This window comes from Drosophila takahashii, chromosome 3R (genome assembly GCF_030179915.1).
Source record: "Drosophila takahashii strain IR98-3 E-12201 chromosome 3R, DtakHiC1v2, whole genome shotgun sequence".
Classification (NCBI taxonomy): domain Eukaryota; kingdom Metazoa; phylum Arthropoda; class Insecta; order Diptera; family Drosophilidae; genus Drosophila; species Drosophila takahashii.
Genome location: NC_091681.1, coordinates 20,027,370 through 20,046,416, shown reverse-complemented (window position 1 = coordinate 20,046,416; position 19,047 = coordinate 20,027,370). Strand labels below are relative to the sequence as shown.

At 44.2% G+C, this 19,047-nt stretch overlaps 6 protein-coding genes and 3 non-coding genes across 10 annotated transcripts; 4 read left to right on the top strand and 5 right to left on the bottom strand.

Moving 5' to 3' along the window:
• Positions 1 to 225: 225 nt before the first annotated feature.
• Positions 226 to 307, top strand: TRNAS-GCU (transfer RNA serine (anticodon GCU)). The gene has a single exon. It is a non-coding gene; the product is annotated as a tRNA-Ser (tRNA).
• Positions 308 to 756: 449 nt separating this feature from the next.
• Positions 757 to 838, top strand: TRNAS-GCU (transfer RNA serine (anticodon GCU)). Its single transcript has one exon. It is a non-coding gene; the product is annotated as a tRNA-Ser (tRNA).
• Positions 839 to 1,030: 192 nt separating this feature from the next.
• Positions 1,031 to 1,112, bottom strand: TRNAS-GCU (transfer RNA serine (anticodon GCU)). The gene has a single exon. It is a non-coding gene; the product is annotated as a tRNA-Ser (tRNA).
• A 3,881-nt stretch (positions 1,113 to 4,993) lies between these two features.
• LOC108064401 (uncharacterized) lies at positions 4,994 to 6,043 on the top strand. The gene has a single exon (XM_017151905.2). The coding sequence runs from the start codon at positions 4,994 to 4,996 to the stop codon at positions 6,041 to 6,043; it is 1,050 nt and encodes a 349-aa protein (XP_017007394.2).
• A 129-nt stretch (positions 6,044 to 6,172) lies between these two features.
• Positions 6,173 to 9,034, bottom strand: LOC108064402 (phosphoglycerate mutase 2). Of its 2 annotated transcripts, none has more exons than XM_017151908.3 (4): positions 8,536 to 9,034; positions 7,223 to 7,335; positions 6,665 to 7,159; positions 6,173 to 6,492 (listed from the first exon to the last, which is right to left on the bottom strand). In XM_017151908.3, exons 1-4 carry the CDS (start codon positions 8,550 to 8,552, stop codon positions 6,329 to 6,331), a joined length of 789 nt encoding a protein of 262 aa, XP_017007397.2. In that variant the 5' UTR covers positions 8,553 to 9,034; the 3' UTR covers positions 6,173 to 6,328. The 2 variants fall into 2 exon arrangements, with proteins under 2 accessions (XP_017007397.2, XP_017007395.2); XM_017151906.3 differs by having other exon boundaries at positions 8,675 to 9,033.
• A 1,005-nt stretch (positions 9,035 to 10,039) lies between these two features.
• Positions 10,040 to 12,514, top strand: CAH8 (Carbonic anhydrase 8). Its single transcript, XM_017151841.3, has 4 exons — positions 10,040 to 10,548; positions 11,416 to 11,613; positions 11,671 to 11,933; positions 12,128 to 12,514. Exons 1-4 carry the CDS (start codon positions 10,485 to 10,487, stop codon positions 12,512 to 12,514), a joined length of 912 nt encoding a protein of 303 aa, XP_017007330.2. The 5' UTR covers positions 10,040 to 10,484.
• A 3-nt stretch (positions 12,515 to 12,517) lies between these two features.
• Positions 12,518 to 16,833, bottom strand: Gpdh3 (Glycerol-3-phosphate dehydrogenase 3). The gene is made up of 6 exons (XM_017152143.3): positions 16,634 to 16,833; positions 16,394 to 16,571; positions 15,760 to 16,339; positions 15,544 to 15,697; positions 15,388 to 15,480; positions 12,518 to 15,332 (listed from the first exon to the last, which is right to left on the bottom strand). The coding sequence occupies exons 1-6, from the start codon at positions 16,675 to 16,677 to the stop codon at positions 12,620 to 12,622; spliced, it is 3,762 nt and encodes a 1,253-aa protein (XP_017007632.3). The 5' UTR covers positions 16,678 to 16,833; the 3' UTR covers positions 12,518 to 12,619.
• Positions 16,834 to 16,869: 36 nt separating this feature from the next.
• On the bottom strand, positions 16,870 to 17,550 carry LOC108064559 (uncharacterized). The gene is made up of 2 exons (XM_017152145.3): positions 17,353 to 17,550; positions 16,870 to 17,292 (listed from the first exon to the last, which is right to left on the bottom strand). The coding sequence occupies exons 1-2, from the start codon at positions 17,449 to 17,451 to the stop codon at positions 16,870 to 16,872; spliced, it is 522 nt and encodes a 173-aa protein (XP_017007634.3). The 5' UTR covers positions 17,452 to 17,550.
• Positions 17,551 to 17,751: 201 nt separating this feature from the next.
• Positions 17,752 to 18,989, bottom strand: LOC108064408 (protein suppressor of variegation 3-7). The gene is made up of 2 exons (XM_017151915.3): positions 18,848 to 18,989; positions 17,752 to 18,794 (listed from the first exon to the last, which is right to left on the bottom strand). Exons 1-2 carry the CDS (start codon positions 18,880 to 18,882, stop codon positions 17,834 to 17,836), a joined length of 996 nt encoding a protein of 331 aa, XP_017007404.2. The 5' UTR covers positions 18,883 to 18,989; the 3' UTR covers positions 17,752 to 17,833.
• Between the last annotated feature and the right edge of the window lie 58 nt (positions 18,990 to 19,047).

Here is a 19,047-nt window from a genome sequence, read left to right as displayed (position 1 = left end):
GGTGCGTTAAATGCGGTTATTAAAATAATAACTAATAGCATCTAAATAATATTAAACAATATAAATAAAAGTAATTTATTTTGATTTAGAGAGTTAAGTTCTAAGGTTAATAAACCACCCCAATAACAATGTTCTAATGCACAGATGCACTGCTTGCTGTCGATAACAATGTGCCTCAGTAGTTCGCTCAGAACTAGTGCCATGTTGGACCTACCCGAGTCACTGGACGAGGTGGCCGAGTGGTTAAGGCGTTGGACTGCTAATCCAATGTGCTCTGCACGCGTGGGTTCGAATCCCATCCTCGTCGACAAAACTTTTTGTTTTTTTTATAGGTGTTTTTATGTTTCCTAAAGTTTTAATAAAATATTAATTTGTATTTGTATTCTTCCTAAATAACTCTATGAATACAATAGTTAGTTCTGCTTATGATTGGCTGCTAGTAAAAAGAAAAACCTTGTTAATTTATTAGAAAATAAATATAAATTTAAAACATAAATATATATAGTTCTAAAGCACATATATATTATGTTATTATTCTGGCACTTAACGCTTAATTATAAAAAGAAAAAAAACTTCCAAAGATTGTCAGTAACATGTTGTGTTTGTAAATTAAATGTTAAATCTATTTAGATGAATTCTGACACATCTTAGAAAAACAATTGTAATTTAAGGACCTTTTTCGCATTGTGAATTTATTGAGGGAAATATTTGCATCCCTTATTTGAAAAAACGATCTAAAACGGCTATTTCTAAGTTGACGAGGTGGCCGAGAGGTTAAGGCGTTGGACTGCTAATCCAATGTGCTCTGCACGCGTGGGTTCGAATCCCATCCTCGTCGAGAAGTAATTTTTTTTTAAATGATGTCCTTTTTTTAAATACTCTAAAAAATAAGTGATTTGTTTAGTTTTAAAATGTTTTAAAGCTTAGAACTCAAACAAGTGAAACGTAATGTAATTACTTTTAATTGGATGGAAAGTAAAAACTAAAATTAAATTTAATAAAATAAATATATTTAATAAAAAGGATCTTTCGACGAGGATGGGATTCGAACCCACGCGTGCAGAGCACATTGGATTAGCAGTCCAACGCCTTAACCTCTCGGCCACCTCGTCTTCGGGCAAACATTCTGTGAAAACCTCTCTTTGTCGCAAAACAAAACCAAGTTCTTATCAAAGAACCCAACTACACTGGAACTAATTGAACCCTATCGAGAGAGATAACAATAAAATAAAACTGTTAAATCAGCATTCCAATCACAGCCACGTTTCCGGAAATGTTTGTTCAATTTCTTTACCAATTGTTTGTTTAAAAATTGTGTCAATGACATTGGCAAAAATAATTGCAAGCACCACAATTAAGCTTTTTACGATTTGTTTGCCTGGGTCGTTCATTTGTTTGCAGTTCAAGAAAGTAGCTGAGTGTGGCTCGTGTGGGGGCGATGTCTTAAGTGCAGCTTAGGGTTTTGAAAGGGGTATTTAAGACTTCGAGATCCTGTCAGACTTTGAGTTAACATAATTATAATTAAAGATTTTGCACTATGGAAAGTTTCTGTTTGCACATTATAGGTTATATTTTGCTTTTAAGTCTACTGAATATTAATACCCACCGAGTAATTTGTTTACTCAGCCCATCTGGAGGGCGACTTCCTGAGGGGTTTTCAATAATTCAGATTCTCGGCCGGCGGTCGTGCCGCTTCTGACCCAGTTCTCTGCCGATCTTCTGTCTTGGCTTCGATTTCTTTTTATATCTCTCTCTTTTGGTGTAAAAAACAAAAGTGGTTTACTTTAGATGGGCCATGCTCAAGCGAGTGTGTCGGTAGCGAAGCGATGATGGGGCTGATGATTTAATACGAGAGCTTCTGCCTTTTAAATGGCAATAGCCATCAGCAGTGGTCCCAACAACTGCGGCGTTTTGTTTGGGCCATGTTTGTGTCCAGGCTGTCAGTTGGTGTTAATGAACCCTTGTAGCCTGATAGCTGTTAGTTGTTTACGTTCCGAATGCCGATACCGCGATAGCACCGACGATCCTACACTGAAGAAGGAGATTAATTGAAGAAGAATAATATGAATAAATTTATAATATGTAGGTAGTTGCTAAGCATGGTTCCCATAACTCTAAACTAGGTCAAGAATATTCTAATAAATTAACTAAACTTATCTTAGAGGATAAATTCCATAAGCTAATATTTTAATCGGCAGGAGTCTGACTTTTAGATATCATTATTCAAACGTAGTAAAACATAGTAAACCAAAGTAAGCCATAGTAAGCCAAAGTAAGCCAAAGTAAGTAGTAAAACAATAGTAAAACATAGTGAGCCATAGTAAAGCCAAAGTGAGCCAAAGTGAGCCAAAGTAAGCCATATTAAACCATAGTAAAACATAGTAAACCATAGTAAAACATAGTAAAACATTGCATATTATATAAAGTAATATATTTTGTTTCATATTTCAATTAATATTAAAATAGTCCGAATTTTTTGCCAGTGCCGCAACGACATTGTCACCTAACGTGGCTTCGTTAGGAAAGTGGCCAAGTTTGATGATCCGCAGGCACGCGCGTTTTATATTTAGCCCCACACCAGGGCGACTGGGATCCTCGGGCCCGAAGAACTGGGGAGCGGGGCTAGTCACGTGCACAAGGACATTCCAAGGCTAATTACGTGTGGCATGGGGCTTGGCCAAGTTGGGCTTGGTTTTGGTTGGGTTTGGGCTTTGGTTTTGGCTCGAGTACTGGCTACTGGGCTCTGGGTACTCTAAGATAGTGCCTTTCGGTGGGTAATAGTAATAGTAATAGTAATACACACATAGAACACGAACCGTTCATTATTGTCGTCGCTTGTTGTGGCAGCCGCCGCAATCTGCGGCATGTATCTGTATCTTTTGCATCTGCGTGGATGTGGATGTTGCAGCAGTATGCTGCTGCTGATGCAACTGCCGCTTAATTAGCTGCGTAATTTATTATTGCTCTAATCTCAACGCCGGCGCCACTGCCGCTGGCTTTGACAAATAAACAAATTATTCATATTAGAATATTAATAGTGCCCGTAGGGTTTATCTGCTCTGGAGTATCTGCGGTATCTGGCATAATTATGACCTGTTTGACAGACGCTTTCCATATTCTTTTAGCCTGGGAGACTTTGACTGGCATTACTGGCTCTTGCTTGGTAATCGTTAGGCGGACAATAAAGATGCACACTAACTAAATATGTAGGCACGCCGATGCAATCGCACAATTATGCCCAATTATGCAACTGGGAAGAGATCTTTAGATCAGCAGGAGCAGGTGCTTTAGCTGCAAGGTGATAGGCTAGCTGGTAGGTGCTAGGTGCCATGTGGAATGCCAGGCGGATATCATTGACTAATGAGCCCATCTCCGACTCAAACTCGACGTCTTCTTTTGCCCTGTCATAAAAATTAAAATGCATAATCGCGGGCGTTGCTCGCAGGGCTCTGGGTCTTGTTACCCCAGTAGTTGGGGGACCTTTTTGCCGGGGTAATTAACATTGCTCGCGATTCCTCCTCGCCCTAGCAAAATGCAGCAATTGCATGTGGATATGCTCGCTTATTTGCAGCTGGCAGGGTTATTCACAGTCGGGGCTAATTAAGCCGGCGTTTAAGCCGCTGGCAATTAGCCGATTTATCACTTGCCACAGAACCTCAAAATCATGGCCCGAGATCGCTGAGAAAAGCTTGGGCAAATGCAAACAAACTTATGGCCCAAACACTCGGCGCACTTAACTTCTTCACTTCACTCTGCTCCATCTTGAGTTCTGCGCATGCGCAGCGACGTCGACGCCGACGTCTGAGCAGCTTTAGCCACTGGGAATGCGGGGATTCTGGCCACTCGGGCCAGGCCCCCTTATATAAAGCGCCGATTCTGGCCGCGATCACACTCATTTCCAGTCGAACGCGCCTGCCGACCAGTGGGCCATCTGAATCGTTGGCATCCCGATCAGGACTCTCCGATCCCGTTGAGCATTCATTGATCTCCGATTAATCAACCAGGTGAGTTTGCACAAAGTGTTTTGCTGATCAGATCCTTGCGGGAAAAGTGTTAATAAAAAGTGAATTAAATGTAATGCTCATTGTTTGTGCAACTGGCGGAATTTTAAAAATAGGAAAAAAAGAATTTCTTTAACTTAAATTAGATCAGATGAAAATGTTAAATGTTTTCTGGACTTCACTTTCAAGTCTTTTACTTCAGTTTCATTTGGTAAAGTGTTAGTATTGAGTAAATTTAAAAGTTCTTTTAGAAGTGAACATTACACAGAGAAAATTATAAAAAGTTTTAGGTGCAAAACAAGGGGTGAAACATTTTAAAAAGTAAAACGCTTCATACAAATTTTATTTTACTTTGCATTTTTAAAATTTTTCATTTTTATTTTTAACACGTTTTTATATGAAAGCGGCATCCAAAAAGTTGTATAATTTTCTCTGTGTAATAAATGAATTATCTTATTTCACTAAGATCTCAGATGTAATAACATTGTAAACAAAAGTTTTCTATGTCTGTTCTATCTATCTATATATCTATCTATCTATCTATCTATCCATCTATCTAAGAGAGCTATCAACCAGGTATAGGATCACAATTTTTTCCCGAATAAAGCGATTAGAGAACAACATACAATTTATCAAATCCATCGCCTGAACTTCAAAGTGAAATCAATTTTAATAGCCACATATTACTTAACGTAAGGTACTTTAGGTAATATGGAATTATTATAGGCCTCGGGATTCTCCCCACTTTGTTGGCCTATACTTCGCACCGATCTTAACCAGCCGTGGTGATCCCAAGTGCTGGCCATTTTTATTCCGTTGTTTACTTGCTGCCGGTAGATGGTGGGGGAAAATCCGCTGGTTGCGCAATTGGAGTGTGAGAAACTAGCTGGAGGCATGCAAATCAGCTCGAATGGTTTGGGGTCAGTTGGAGATCAGCAGAGGAGTTTTACTCACCGGCAATGCCATGATCCAATTACAGAGCTACCGCCAGAATGGGCAACCGTATGTGGAGCATCATCGTGATGGTGCTGCTGGTGCTGCAGCACCTGGTGGCCTCATCCGAGGCGGCTAATCTCGGCCAGCTGGTGAAGAAGCAGAGTCAGCCGAAGCAGGTGCAATCCTCGCATCAGGGACAGCAGACGGGGCAGCAACACCAACTGCCGCAGGGACAGCAGATCCATGCCCAGCAGTATGTGCAGGACAACCTGGCCGAGCAGCAGGATCTGAAGTCTGAGGAGGAGGAGGACCATGATCCCTACCAACTACTGCAGGAGTCCAAGCAGGAGTCGCGTTTGCCGAACTCGGCCAACTATCCCTGGAGTCCTTATGCCGCCCCCGTTCCGCAGGCGAATCCCTACGAGGCCATGCCCAAGATGCTACCCTTCATAGGCTACGCCCAACCAGTGCTCATCCCCTTTCCGCTCTACCTGGCACCGGATATGTTCTATCCCGCCTTCTCCGCCGGCTCCCCCGGTGGCAATGACCTCGAGGATGTGGTGATGTCCAGAGCCGCCGGCGGACGACGTCCTGCCGCCAATCACCCCCAAGCTGCCCGCAATTCACCCATCTACTATGTGAGACTGCCACCCACACCCTATATGTTCTTGCCCAATATGCCGACGTCTCCATTTGGTGGAGGCTTCTCCCCTCTGCTCACCTACCAGCCGATGCCCTCCTTCTCCGCCTACGGATCCGTGTTCAATCTGCCCGTGAACTTCTTGGCCAACGGGAAGCCCTCGGGAGTCTATCAGGTTAATGGATCACCGGGAGAGGGAATGCCTGGCTTGGGAGGAGGAGGAGGAGGATTTGGCATGCGGCCACCTACCCCAAGTAATCCCTACAGACCCATGTCCCCTCCGCCTTCGATGGGCGGTTACGGGGGCTCCCAGCAGAGCTTCGGCCTGGCCTCCATACCAGTTCCTCAGCAGGACTCCAAGTTGACTTCCCTGAAGCGCCCCTTCGTCTTTAATGGTCGTCCCGAGGACATCTACATCCTGCCCAACAACCTCAGTCCGCTCTACAACGAACAGAGCTATTACTAATCATAAATTCTGCCAATGGCTGTGGCACCAACTGAAAGTATTACATAATGCATTTATCAGATTAAAAAGTAACTTAATAAAATATATCGTCCGTAAACTAATAAGGTTTTTCATTGGGAATATCCATCATTATGTTTTGTATAAATAGTATATTTTTGGCCGAAAATATCAGACGGGGTAGACAAATAAATAAATGTTATAATATCCTAAACAGCCGACCTCCTTGGACCTCAAGAAGACGGCTCAGGAATGTAAATCCCACAAAAGTCGAGGGATCTTCCTCAATCAGTCACCAATGGCAGCCACCTGGGCTGTTTTCCGCCTGATATACTCCTGATCTCCCAGGTTAATGGCGCCGCCCACCAAGCCTCCCGAATTTAAGTCGAACTCGTAGACGCGTGGCACGCAGTTCGGAATGTTGACCTTTTCGATGGCCTCGTTGGAGATTCCTGGGGAAATAAAGATCATGGAAGATGATGAAATATATATTTCAACATTATAAAAATGAAGAAAGAATGATGGAAAGGTTAAGCTATGGGACATTTTAAAACCAGACCGAATTCGAATTGTGAAAAAATGGTTTGAGGTATAATGAATTTAAAAGCAATAGTTTTGACTCACCCTCGATATGCTGAACGAGGGCACGTGCCACAGTGCCGTGGACGCACATCAGAACCCGGGAGCCCTTGAGCACCTCCCGTTTGACCTCCTTCCAGACGGGTTTCACCCGGTCGACGCACATGTGCAGGGATTCAGACAGAGGGAACTCGCCGGGGGGAACATCATCGAAAATGGGATTGCTGCAGATGGTGTAGTAGTACCGATTGCTCTCCTCGATGGGCGGGGGAACACAGTCGTATCCTCGTCGCCAGGCCTGAACCTGCTCCTCCCCGAAGCGATCGGCCACCTTCCGTTTCCGGTAGCCCGTCAGATCCCCGTAATGCCGTTCGCATAGCCGCCAATCCTTCTTGATGGGCACATAGGCACAGTTCAACTTGCAGAGGATCAATTCGGCCGTTTGCCGGGATCTGCTTAATACGGACGAATAGACCACGTCGAATTCCAGCTGAGACTGGGCCAGAGCAGGAATCGCCACCGTTAGAGCCTCCTGGATGCCTAATTGATTAGTAATTAATGGGATTACGTGAACTGGGTATTTATAGTCAATTTCCAACTCACCAAATTCGCTTAAGGGCGCATCATGCCACCCGCAGAACTTATTCTCTATGTTGAAATCGCTCTCGCCATGCCGCAAAACCACCAAGCGATTTGTCTTCGTCATAAATTGGGAGCTGCAAGGGAGGAACTTGTATTAAGGCTATTATGTATGAGAAGGTTTTTGAGCTATCCAATTATTATTGCAGTCTAATTCTTGTAACTGTGTTTTAGATTGTAACTTTAATATATTTTTATATGATTGTTTCTATAACACATATATCCAACAAAACAATCTTGACAAATGAAGACATACGATCTATTGTTAATTGCGACGGATGTTTAAGAGGAAGCGATAGATCTAAGTCTTCAAAGTTTCTTTTGAAAAGGGTATCATTTTTGCCGAGTTGCAGTACACGTTTTTGGGGAATCACATTTGTTGATATTAGGTGGGTCACAAGTTTTCCGCGTATTCCAATGCAGTGACATCTCTGACTTTATCTGGCCTCGCTTGCTTGGCCTTTTTGGTTTATCCACTATAAAGTTTAGTGTGGGGCTTAGCTGCCCGATTAGCTGGGGGTAAATTGCAATCTTTACAGGAACATATACCTCATGACTGTCGGCGGATGTCGTATTGTTTCGTTTCGTTTCGCGGATGATAAGGGTGAAGGTATAGATATATGTTTGTGCTTATAAAAACTGCCGAGCGCCGGAGACTCGAGAATTCGAACGTGTGCTCACCTCGACACCGTCCGGATGCGATTGAAGCGCGGTCCAGCAGCGGACTCCACGCGAAGCCCCGACAAAAATCCAAAATAAAAAAAAAAATATAAAACAAAAATAAAGAAGAGATCCGACATCCGACGAAAGCACCGCGCATTCCGCACATACTTTTCGGCTAGTGTATCTGATAGATACAAAGCGCGGCAAAAACGCGCGCGGCTCGTCCAACATGACGGGACAAAAACAAAATATAATTCGCATTATCTGATGTCCAGACGGCAGCATAATCACACGAACATGAACACGAACACACCCCCACCAAACAGGCCCATTCATTCACACAGATACTATTTGCTGGCTTGGCGTCGTTTTGGATTTTCGTGTTTTGCTCGCCTCATTCTCAATCTCATTCTCATTCTCATTCTCGGGGTTCGAATCTCAATCGCTGCTCTATCTATCTGGCTGTGGTTCTCCGATTCTCCCCCAGATTCCATACTCCCCATTCCCCAGGCCAGGTACCTCTGGGATACGGTACCCATACTTTAAAGATAGAGATACCAGATACCAGATACTTCCTAGACGTAAACAACGCCCCCACACCTTCGCATACTTACGCCTGAATTTCGCGCATTGTTATTCCCTTCGGCTGTATCTTTTTTTGTATCTTTTTCGTAACTTTTTTGTATGTTTTGTTTTGTTTTGGATACTCGCGTATGTTTACGTTGATATGCTGTTCCTTTTTATATACGTTACAGTTTGCTCTTCAAGAACTTGAAGAAAACCATCGTCTTCCTGGTGCAGCTGCAGCCACCACACGTTCCTGTATCTTTCGGATGCCAATTCGCACTAAGCCCGATTCTTATTGGCAAACAATTTTATCGCGGCGCAGTTGTTTTTCTTTTCTTTTCTTTTTTTTTGATTTTTCTGTTGTTTTTGCGGCTGCAGCGGATATATAATTGTTTTGTTTTGCTCGCGTTGCCGCCAAACAGCTGATTCGCTGGGTTTTACGCTCAATTTCGGATCGACTGGGGAAAATCAATAATAATAATAACAACATTAACTGAAATTTTTGTACTTGTTTTTGTTGGGCCATTAAACTGAGTTAAAACGAACTGTTTACATTCCGGTCAACTGGGCTGCTAAATAGCAAACGTATGCACATTAAACGTTTTTTTTAGTTTTTTGGACTTGTCTACGAATTGCGTCCTCGAGCTTCCAATAATTACTTGTTGCTTCTTTTGGAAAAACCATGGTAGATCTGGGACATCGAAAAAACATTTTGGTCAGCAATGACATTTTATCTGTAGCATCTTCAATATTTGGATCTATTAGATAAAAATACAAATCATTTCATTCACATTTAAATTTAACTCGGATATATTTATGAATATACAATATAATTATACTTTAGGCTGTTGCTTGTTAAATTAAATAGATGTTAAACCTAGAAATTGAATGATTATAAATATTTTACATTTTACTGAAATTGACTTAAAAAAGAGTTTTAAATATTTGATATTTATACCAAAAAAACTACCTAAGTAAATTTTAAACATATAGTTTTATAACAATTTTTGTCTGCACAAAACTCAAAATATCTGCCACGCGCGATACGCAACTCTGTATTTATATTTAGCTGATTTGTTAAATCAACTCACCTGAAAGCTGTTTAAAGTTCGTTTTGTAAAAATAAAAAATATAAAAGCCTGTTCTATATTTTGATTGTCTGATAAATCTGGGGAATAATAAAAACTCTTTGCATTCTGCAGCTGCAACTGACACACAACCGAAAACTGGATCTCAAGAGTCTACAGTCTACTTGCCTTTCTAAGCTAAGCTCAAAAAATTAACATGTAATTCAAGGACCAACCAAAAAACTCAAAAATGAGGCTTAGGTACAAGGGGATGTCATGAGCAAAGATCAAAATTAACACGATTTATGATCTCAAGGAATCGAGTGAAATACCAATGTTACAATATAATTAGGTAACCAAACAAATTTAAAATAAATATTCAATATAAAAATAAGTAATACTTCTCATTTATAATTTTAGTTCCTCATTGCATTTAGAACAAAAATCTAAGAGGTACGACTTCCAATAGGAATGCATGCCTAGACATACTTTTTATAAACGTCATGATATATAGGTTAAGGGATTAGCAAAACCCAGATAATATACGACCGACGACTTATGTCAAAGAATTTCAATTTGTGTAATCTTTTTTTGTCCCTATCGAACCGAGCTTTTCAATTATAACTTGCAATCTTGGGGTAACGGTGCTCGAACTCCAGTACCGGGTACGACAACTTCGAGTCGAGATTACCATCTATTGCTGCTCCGTCGAGCGTTTGACATTGCTGCTCTCCCAGTGACGGAAGCTTAGGCCCAGACTTGGGCCCTTTGGTCTTTCATATAAAGGTTTTGGCCTAAGCCGAACGTGGCTCAGTCTGCAGAGAAACGTGCGTGGATATCTTTGGTCTTCGGTCAGGGGTTATTGTGTGGCTCGAGTTTGGACTAGATTGGCGAAGACGACGTCTGCATAGCGGGTGATCAGGTGGAAAATGCATTTTCCGGCTTTTGACGACTTCTATCAGCGAATTCTGTTTCTGCTGCCGTTCGCCGCAAGTGAGTTCCCAAATGCAAACCAGTGAGGTGTGTCGCGTCCAAAGAATACAATACGGTGGTGGATCTCCTTGATATTGAGACGCCAGACATCGATAAGGCCCAGTTTCCAGACCCCGTAGCCCAGATTTTGAGACACTGCGGCAGACTGAAACGGAACATGACCACCGCCTGGCCTGTTACGTAGCTTCTTCGCATAGATCGGGGAATTTATGAGCCATCTCCTCCAACCGAACCCTCGTATGTCACACTCGACGCGCATAAAACTGTCTCATCGCGGTTCATCTAATGGATAGCAAACAACCCGGTGGCTTGTAAATAATAACAATAATTAAATTTGCATCCACAAATGCCCCATGAAAGCCAATGAGCGCGTCAATTTCGGGGGCGGAGTAGATGTCGAAGTACCATCTACCATCTACCATCATCCATTGTTATAAGACCGGCGTGTGCGATCCATCGTTTGGAACAATGTAAACAAAAGGAGGTTTCCATGGTCCGGACCCGAAATCAAGCAATTATGCTACGCTTTAGACATAACCGTAGGCTCTGCGAAATTGCTGAAATTGCGGAGACGTTTTTTGGAAATTGGCAAGTGCAGAAATTGCTTCAACGGCCTTCCTAATGGTTTGCAAAGTGACCACGCCTTTGCCTGGTGGAAACTGAAGATTACACAAGAAATGGATTAAGTTAAACGTACTTCTTTTCAAAAAGTATAAAGTTTAAAGTTATAGTTTTGTTTTCTCAAATTTATAGTAGTTTTCGACATATTACCAAGTACAGGATCGATAAAGATATATTGAATGTTAGGGAAAGGACCCCTTTTAATTTACTACATAAAGTCTAATATTTCTTTTGTATTTATTTAAGATTTCAGGTCTACTGATTTCGACTACCAGGCGCCGGTGAGGTGGCAGAATACCTACCCTGCTTGTGGAGGTTCAGATCAATCGCCTATTGCGATTAGCGCACGCAAAGTAATACCCCTCAGCTTGCCTCCTCTCGTATTTGGGGTATACGATGAGTTTTTTGATGAGCTAGTAACCGTGTCAAACAATGGGCACACAGGTATTTATAAGAAGGACTTCTCCATAAATTTTGCAAATTAATCCATTCTGTTTATAGTGGAATTTAAGGTACCCACAACGATCTATGGCGTGAGACCCTATGTTACAGGGGGTCTGTTGCAAGACTGCTACGAAGCCGAAGGTGTGCACTTCCATTGGGGATCCCCGGTGAGCAAGGGATCCGAACATGTCCTAAATGGACGTCGATTTGATCTGGAAATGCATATAGTACATAGGAATACTAAATATCTGACCTTTGAGGAAGCACAAGAGAATAGCGATGGAGTTACTGTACTGGCGGTGCTCTTTAAGGTTGTGCGGGTAAGTGGAGATCAAAAATCTTTGTTATTTTAGGTTTATGGCTTTAAACAAAATATTAGAATTTACTTTAAAATAGATCATTATTAATTTATCAAGATTCAAAGAACAAGTCTAATTCCTTAATAAAATATCTATAGATATTCCGTTAATATTTAAGCCTAAAAATATACTTATTCTGATCGATTGATTTTCAGGCGGATCCAACGTTCTATCAGCCCGGACTTAACGAGGTCTTTAGTTCTCTACTCCATTTGGGAAACTTTAATAGCAGCTACACGGTGCAGGAACGGATAACCCTTGGATCACTGCTGGGAAACCTGGACAGGGGTAATTTCTACACGTACAAGGGTTCCCTGACCACGCCACCATGCTCACCTGTGGTTCAGTGGCATGTATTTGGCCAAGTGCTGCCCATTTCGCACCTGGAACTGCCCAAGTTTTGGCAACTCCGCGATAGGCTGAATCGTCCGCTCCAAAAGAACTTTCGGCCACTGCAGTCGCAGGAAAACCGACAAATCTTCCACCGGCAACCTTTCGTGCCGCTGCAGCAGGAGCAGCTACAAGAACTGATATGGTTATAGCCATAAGATTTAACGTAACACCCTTTATTTTAATAAAAATTAAAGTATTCTATATTCATTCGAGCTGGTAGTGCTTACATCAGGGGAGTCGAAACTACATCATCGCTAGTCCTTCTTGCAGCGAGCCAGATAGGAGGCCAGCAATCCCAACTGAAGGGCGCAGAGAATCTTTGAAAACGTAGGCGTACGTGGCACTCCCGAGGGCATTTTTAGCAAGGGTTGCGGGATGGACTGCACCTGACTCGGCAGAGCGCGAAACTGTTTCACCTGGATGGTAGCCACCAAGGAGGTGCGATTCTGTCTCAGATTCGTGGGCATGGGAGGCCATTTCGGGGTCATTGTATGAAACTCATGATCCCGTCCATCAAAAGGTGGCCTTGGCACGCGCACTCTAGGATTTATGGGGGGATGGAAGGGCGGCGACACCACCACCTTGCGACGCTGATGGCCCAGACCCTGGGACTCCCCCACCTTGTCCTTTTCGAGGCTGGTGTCCATCGGCGGCCGAGACTCCAGATCCGGTTCTTCCCTGAAGGGGTTTTGGCCCCTGTAACTGACTCGACGATCCTGACCCTTGCGCATAACGCTGATCTTTTTGCCCATTCTTTCTAGCTGCGCCTTCTGGTTTTCTATATACTGCCGACGCTTTTCTGTCATTGGCGTGGTTTGACGTTCCTCTGCAGGAGTGGCAACTTCTGGTGGTTTACTGGAGTCAACTTGCTGTGTTCTTTTGCTTTCCGCCGTGGAGACTTCTTTAGCCACCGGAATCTCTTGCTCTCCAACTGACATCTCCGGTTGAACGACATCATCCATGTGGCCGAATTCGACGGGAGGATTTGTGCGATGGGGCTGCTTTTGTCTAGGCGAGGGTGGCTTCGTTTGAGGCGAAGGTGGAGGAACAGATCGGGGCGGATTCTGGAACTGGGGACTGCCCTCGCGAATGTGGGACTGCTTATTGGGCACGGGCTCTGGCACGGGCACAGCGGGAATTTGATAGGGAGTGGGGTTCCTTGGTTGCTCCGGAATTTCCTTTGCATTTTCGGTATTCATTTCCGTCTCGGGCAGGCCTTCGTTGGCTACATCCCCTCGGCTAGCCGACATCACCTCCAAATCATGCTGCAAAGCTTCATTAAGTTGATGATTGAGATTATCCAGTTTATCCTGGTCAGATTGGCTGAGCATTTCGACCCTTTTGTTGGTGGATAATTCGGTGATGCTTTCGTCGGCATCCAACTTCTCGTTGTTCATTAGCCAATCCCACTCGTGGCGACCAGTCTCGTCCAGATTTTCATACGGCTTCCGTTCACCGACGTTGCTCAGCAGCTCCTGCGTTTTCTCAGCCCGCACTTGAATGGGTTCGGCGTCTTGATGGCTATTGACATCCTGCAATCTATCTTCATGCTCGATTGGGAGCCTCGAATTGTCTTCCCAGGCGGTGGCATCTTCCAGTTCTGCTGAAGAGTAAGTATGATCTTTCTCCCGCCGCATTAGTTTCTGCCACTCGAGCAGCTCCTCGAGCTCTATGTTTTCTTTGGTGTAAGTGCGATTCTTCTTTGCTATGGCTGGCTCCTCGTCCAAATCGAAATCGTTTTCGTGTTGAAGTTTCATTTCAACCAGCTTCTCGGACTCCAAAGGCTCTTCTGTCTCGTTGAACATGAGCGCTTTAAGGCTAGCAGCATCGGATCCTATTTTGTACTGCTGTTTGTTTGTTGGTTCTTCTAGAGATTGCTCTTCTCCAGCGTTGTGTTCAACAAATTCCGATTCATTTGCTGCGCCTTTAAACTGAGACGTTTCACCCTCTATTTCGCTCTTCAGTTGTGAAGTTTCCTCTTCCATTTGGCTTCTAGATTCAATGGCTTCCTCTTCCAGTTGTGAAGACTCCTCCTCCATTTGGCTTTTAATGTGCGCAGTCTCCTCAACCATTTCGCTCTCCATCTCACCTTTTAGTTGGGAAGTTTCCTCGAGCATTTCGGTATATGCCTCAGAAGTTTCCTCTCCTATTTGACTTTTCAGTTGAAAAGAATCCTCCTCCATTTGGCTCTTAGTGTGGGCAGTTTCCTCCTCCATTTGATTTTGAGCGATTAGGTTTTCCATTTTTTCTTTATCACCGAGAGCTTGTATAGTTTGCCTAATTGATTTTATGAGATTTTCCTGAGCTTTAAAATTGGCCGCTTCTTGCTCGTCGATTTGCTTTTTTAAGTTAGCCATCTCTGGAAGCTTGGACTGATTTAGCTCCGCAGCTTCCATCAGCTTGCTATTTTGGTTTGATGACTGCAGTGGCTCAGATTCGCAGCTCAAGTCCAGGACATCAGAAGTTTTGTTCTTCATTTTGTCGGCGAAATTAGTAGATCCCTTGGAAGGGTTCTTGAAGTTTTGCTGACCCATACTGGTATCGTCACTTTCTTGGCCTGCAACCAATCTGGGCGATATTAGATACCCCGTGTTATTTCTAGACGTTTCTCTGTCCTCCTGCAGCAAGAGCCGCACATGCCGATCGCCTTCCTCAATGTCCATCTTGAAGGCCACCTGCACATTACCATCCCGGATGTCATTATGTAGTCGGGCGGCTTGTACACTCAATTGATTGGGAATTTCTTCGGTCTCTAGGGACGTCCCTTCGACGTCGTAGTCGTTGACTTCCGTCCAGTCTTCCGTCACCTTTAGGTGCTTAAAACTCTCGTTCTTAGACTCGGCCAAAACCTTATCTAAAGCGGTTCTCAGTTTGGGCAGGGTGTCAGCCACTTGATCTAGCACTTGGTCCATTTTTGGCTCGCCCTTCTCTGACTCGTGGTTTAGTAAATGCGAAATAGATGAATTGCTGTTTAAGAATTGAAAATGGGTAAGGGTTGTTTTAGAAAAGGCACTCTCGTTACCTTAAATCTGGGTGATTTCTTAGGGCTTCTAGCATAAGATCCGGCGGAGCTTCATTTTGGCATATCAGGTGGATGGCCGTGAAAAGCGGAAATCTGGATGATTCATTTAAGAATTAAATATTTGTGTTATAACTTCTCACTACCATTTTTGCTTACTCGTGCTGCATTAGCTCCTTTTCCAATAATGCATTCACATCACTGGCCACCATAGGACCCAACATCTTGCGGCCATTGTGGAGGTAAGCTTCTATTTCCTCAATCGTTTTGCCCGAGGTAATTAAACTCTTCGCGAAGGTTGCGTTTTTATCGACTGTAGGTGTAGGAATTTGTGATTTACAACGTATATATAGGAGTTCCTAGCCTAAAACGCACCATAACTAGAAGCCACAGAGTTCGCCACGCCGCAGCTCTCGTAGAATGTCGACATTTTTGCGGACGGGAAGAAGGTCTTGATAAACCGCATCATCTCCTTGATGCCCAGATGGATGGCGGTCACCCGAGCGTTCTCGCCCAGGCGCAATCCGTCCACAAAGCCCGCTCCCAGGGCCATGATGTCCGTGAGCGTTCCGCACAGCTCTACTCCATCGACGTCATCGACAGAGATAACTCGGCAGTTGTTGGTTTGCAGGGCGGCACTCATCAGCTTGGCATGAGCATCGTCACTGCAACCGATGGTAACCTCGCACAGCTTTCCCTGAGCCATTTCCATGGCACTCTGGGCGGACATCATCGAGTAGCACGGGATGCCCAGCCGCTCGCTGATGGTGTGCGACACGAGCCCAATCTCCTCGCCCTGCACGCGCATCAGACCTTTGGTCATGGACACGGCAAAGGCAGACTCCTTCATGTTTCCAGCCAGTATATTGCAGTAGGATTTGACGAACTCGTGGGGCGTGGAAAATATCAAGATATCTGCATTCTGGGCAGCTTCCAAGAGATCATTAACAGCGACCTGAAAAGGGAGTTACTCTTTAGTCGGTTTCAGGAACACAAGATGGTGTCTCACCAGGTTACAGGGCAGCTTGATCCCAGGCAGATACTTGACATTCTCGTGGCGATTGTTAATGACTTCCGAAAGGCTGCTGTTGCGAATCATCTCATCGTAGACATACATATGCACCCGGCTGTCGAAGTCTCCTCCCTTCAAGACATTCTTGCTCACGGCGGCCGCAATGGCCGAGCCCCTGGAAAATACAAACCCAGAGAAGTTAGGTGGATCTACAGCTTGACCATTAAAGATACCCACCAGCCCTCGGCGCCAATGATGCATACTTTCAGCTTTCCGTCCATCGATCCACCTTAAATCAACGTATTTAAATAATTTAGGGCCGAAACGCGACCAAATGACCGCCTGTGTGTTAACTAAATGTAGAACGCTTTAAATTTTATTATGAATTTTGATAGTCCAGAGTGAGGTGGCGTCCGAATGTAAAGTGAGTTGATGAGCTGGGGGGGCTTACAAAGGCAAACACCCAACCTACTTTACGAGCAGGGTCGGAATTCGTAGACTATCCCCGATGCATTGTCCATTCGGCGCTCCTGCTGGGCCTCCAATTCCGAGATGGCGCGGATCTCGAACTCAGTGATGATCTGGGAGATGCGGCTCTTGGCTTCGGCGGCCAATTTGGGTGGCAATCCTTTGACACTGATGCAGGCGCTCTCGAAGAACAGGTCGTAGCTGTTTCGCTGGGGAGCAGGAGGGTTAGGTGGTGCCACATCCGGCGCCTTGGCATCCTCTCGCTGGGATGTTAATCTTTGGAAGTAGGCCCCCAGAACCTCGCGATCTCGCCCGATGCTCTGGAGGAGTTCCTCACGGTTCTGGGGAATGGGCCGCGAGTATGGCAGCTGACTTCTCTTTATTGACATATTGGTGTTATTCAGGCGCAGCGAACTTGATCTCTCGGGCTGCAAGTGCATAATTTGGCTGTAGTTCTGGTTAATTATTTGGATATCTTCTAATCTCACCTTTATATGATCTTCCTCCTTGACGTATGAAGCCTCCTCCTGATCGTTTTCCTCGTTTTTGGCGGTCCTATTCTCGTACACTTTCGGCCTGTTCCACATGCTTTTGTTTTAACTATTTGCACAGTCCTAAAACACTTTAAATCGCTTAAATTAATTAAATTTAATAAAATATTTGACCAAAAGAGGCCGCGCTTTAGAGATGGCAGCCGCTGATTTGCTTGTCTATCGAAGCCATCGATAACAATACAAGTGCGATTACTATTTTCTGGTTTGAAAAATATATTTAAATTTTAAAACATGGTTTTTAAAATTGAAAAACAAAGCATTTTTTCGTTAAACTCAATGTATATGTTAGTTTAATATAAATGCCTCTTTTAAAGTAGGTTTTCTCTTTTTCATAGAAAATACAGGCTTAATATATAAACAGTTTATTTCCAAACTTAATAAATCATGCATTAATACTACATCTAACCTTTGTCGCTCAACCTATCCTGCTAGAACCTGGCTGCTGGGCAACCGCTTGACCACCATGTCCTGACGGTCGAGGTAAATTCGCTAGAGGATGTGGATTCATCGCTTCCTGAGCATTGTTCTCCTTGAGGCCGCGCAACTCGAGTTCGCAGATCAGCTGAGACACCCGCATCTTGGCCTCCGCCACCAACTTTGGGGACAGAGCCTTTACGCTGGATCTGACGCTCTCGAAGAATAGGTCGACATGGTTCTTCTCCTTGGGCGGCGGTGTGTGATTTGGTGTCCTTTGGCTACCCATTAGCTCGCGAAAGGAGTCCATGAGCTCGTTCTTGTCCTGGTGGATTTGCAGTAGTAGCTTGAGGCCCTCCTGATTGGAGGAGTCGCTTCGTTTGGGCAGGCTATACGAGGATTCGGTCACCTTTGTGGCCGACTCTGTTTCACAAGGGTGCTCCTGCTTGGGCACAGTTACGTGCTCGATGGATGGGGCGGATGAGATTGGGTCTGCAATAGCCACCATGGGGAGAGGCTCTTCAAGTGTCTTCGTGGGGGGCACCGAATCCCGGTTCTCCAGCTGTATCTCCTTATCCACCTTGTCCTCTTGCTGCACCTCCAATTTCCTGCAATAGTACTTGCTGCGCTGCTTGCGAATTCGGAACTCCTGGAGCGCCGCACCCTCGCCATTGGTGAGCAGCGCCTCCAGGTTGCGTTTGTGCTTGGTGGTCCGCTCGTGGCGCACCAGGTGACACCGATTGCAGTCCATGGTGCTCTGGCAGGCGCGACAGAATGGCTTATTGGGATCCTCGGCCGCCCGGCGCAGCCACGGGTGAAAGATTTTTAGCCATTTCTCGCAGAACTTTTGGTTGTACTTGGGTTTCAGGCTCCTGGAAGTTGGCGACTTCTGCTCCTTAGGTTCTTTGTCGCTCTTTGAGGATTGCTTGATGGTCCGCTGCACTTTCATCCTAGCCGCTTTCCTAAAAACGAGGATTTTGTTAGAGTTTGAGTTTCTAAAGTTTTGGGGGCTTACCATTCTGAATCGGAGGTGTTTTCCGAGAAGCTCATGGCTGTTTTTTGAATTTTGTTTTAACTTGTTTATTTTTGGTTTTAGGTGTTTTTTTTTTAGACACAGATCAGCTGTTTAAACAAAATATCGACAACAAATTAAAGTCACTTGATATGTTTATCGATAACTAGCCGCTAGTTATCTAAAATTGAATATAATTGGAA

Excerpts from the sequence above, each read along its gene's own strand:
- LOC108064408 (XM_017151915.3), bottom strand. The coding sequence starts at position 18,882 with ATGAGCTTCTCGGAAAACACCTCCGATTCAGAATG. Across the intron at positions 18,795-18,847 it reads AACACCTCCGATTCAGAATG|GAAAGCGGCTAGGATGAAAG; the intron begins GTAAGCCCCCAA and ends CCTCGTTTTTAG.
- LOC108064559 (XM_017152145.3), bottom strand. The coding sequence starts at position 17,451 with ATGTGGAACAGGCCGAAAGTGTACGAGAATAGGACCGCCAAAAACGAG. Across the intron at positions 17,293-17,352 it reads AGGAGGAAGATCATATAAAG|CCCGAGAGATCAAGTTCGCT; the intron begins GTGAGATTAGAA and ends ATGCACTTGCAG.
- CAH8 (XM_017151841.3), top strand. The coding sequence starts at position 10,485 with ATGCATTTTCCGGCTTTTGACGACTTCTATCAGCGAATTCTGTTTCTG. Across the intron at positions 10,549-11,415 it reads TCTGCTGCCGTTCGCCGCAA|ATTTCAGGTCTACTGATTTC; the intron begins GTGAGTTCCCAA and ends TATTTATTTAAG. Across the intron at positions 11,614-11,670 it reads GTCAAACAATGGGCACACAG|TGGAATTTAAGGTACCCACA; the intron begins GTATTTATAAGA and ends TTCTGTTTATAG.
- LOC108064402 (XM_017151906.3), bottom strand. The coding sequence starts at position 8,706 with ATGGTTTTCTTCAAGTTCTTGAAGAGCAAACT. Across the intron at positions 7,336-8,674 it reads AAGTTCTTGAAGAGCAAACT|CTCCCAATTTATGACGAAGA; the intron begins GTAACGTATATA and ends CCTCCCTTGCAG. Across the intron at positions 7,160-7,222 it reads TGCGCCCTTAAGCGAATTTG|GCATCCAGGAGGCTCTAACG; the intron begins GTGAGTTGGAAA and ends CTAATCAATTAG.
- LOC108064401 (XM_017151905.2), top strand. The coding sequence starts at position 4,994 with ATGGGCAACCGTATGTGGAGCATCATCGTGATGGTGCTGCTGGTGCTG.
- Gpdh3 (XM_017152143.3), bottom strand. The coding sequence starts at position 16,677 with ATGGACGGAAAGCTGAAAGTATGCATCATTGGCGCCGAGGGCTG. Across the intron at positions 16,340-16,393 it reads TCAAGCTGCCCTGTAACCTG|GTCGCTGTTAATGATCTCTT; the intron begins GTGAGACACCAT and ends CTCCCTTTTCAG. Across the intron at positions 15,333-15,387 it reads AGAAATCACCCAGATTTAAG|CAATTCATCTATTTCGCATT; the intron begins GTAACGAGAGTG and ends ATTCTTAAACAG.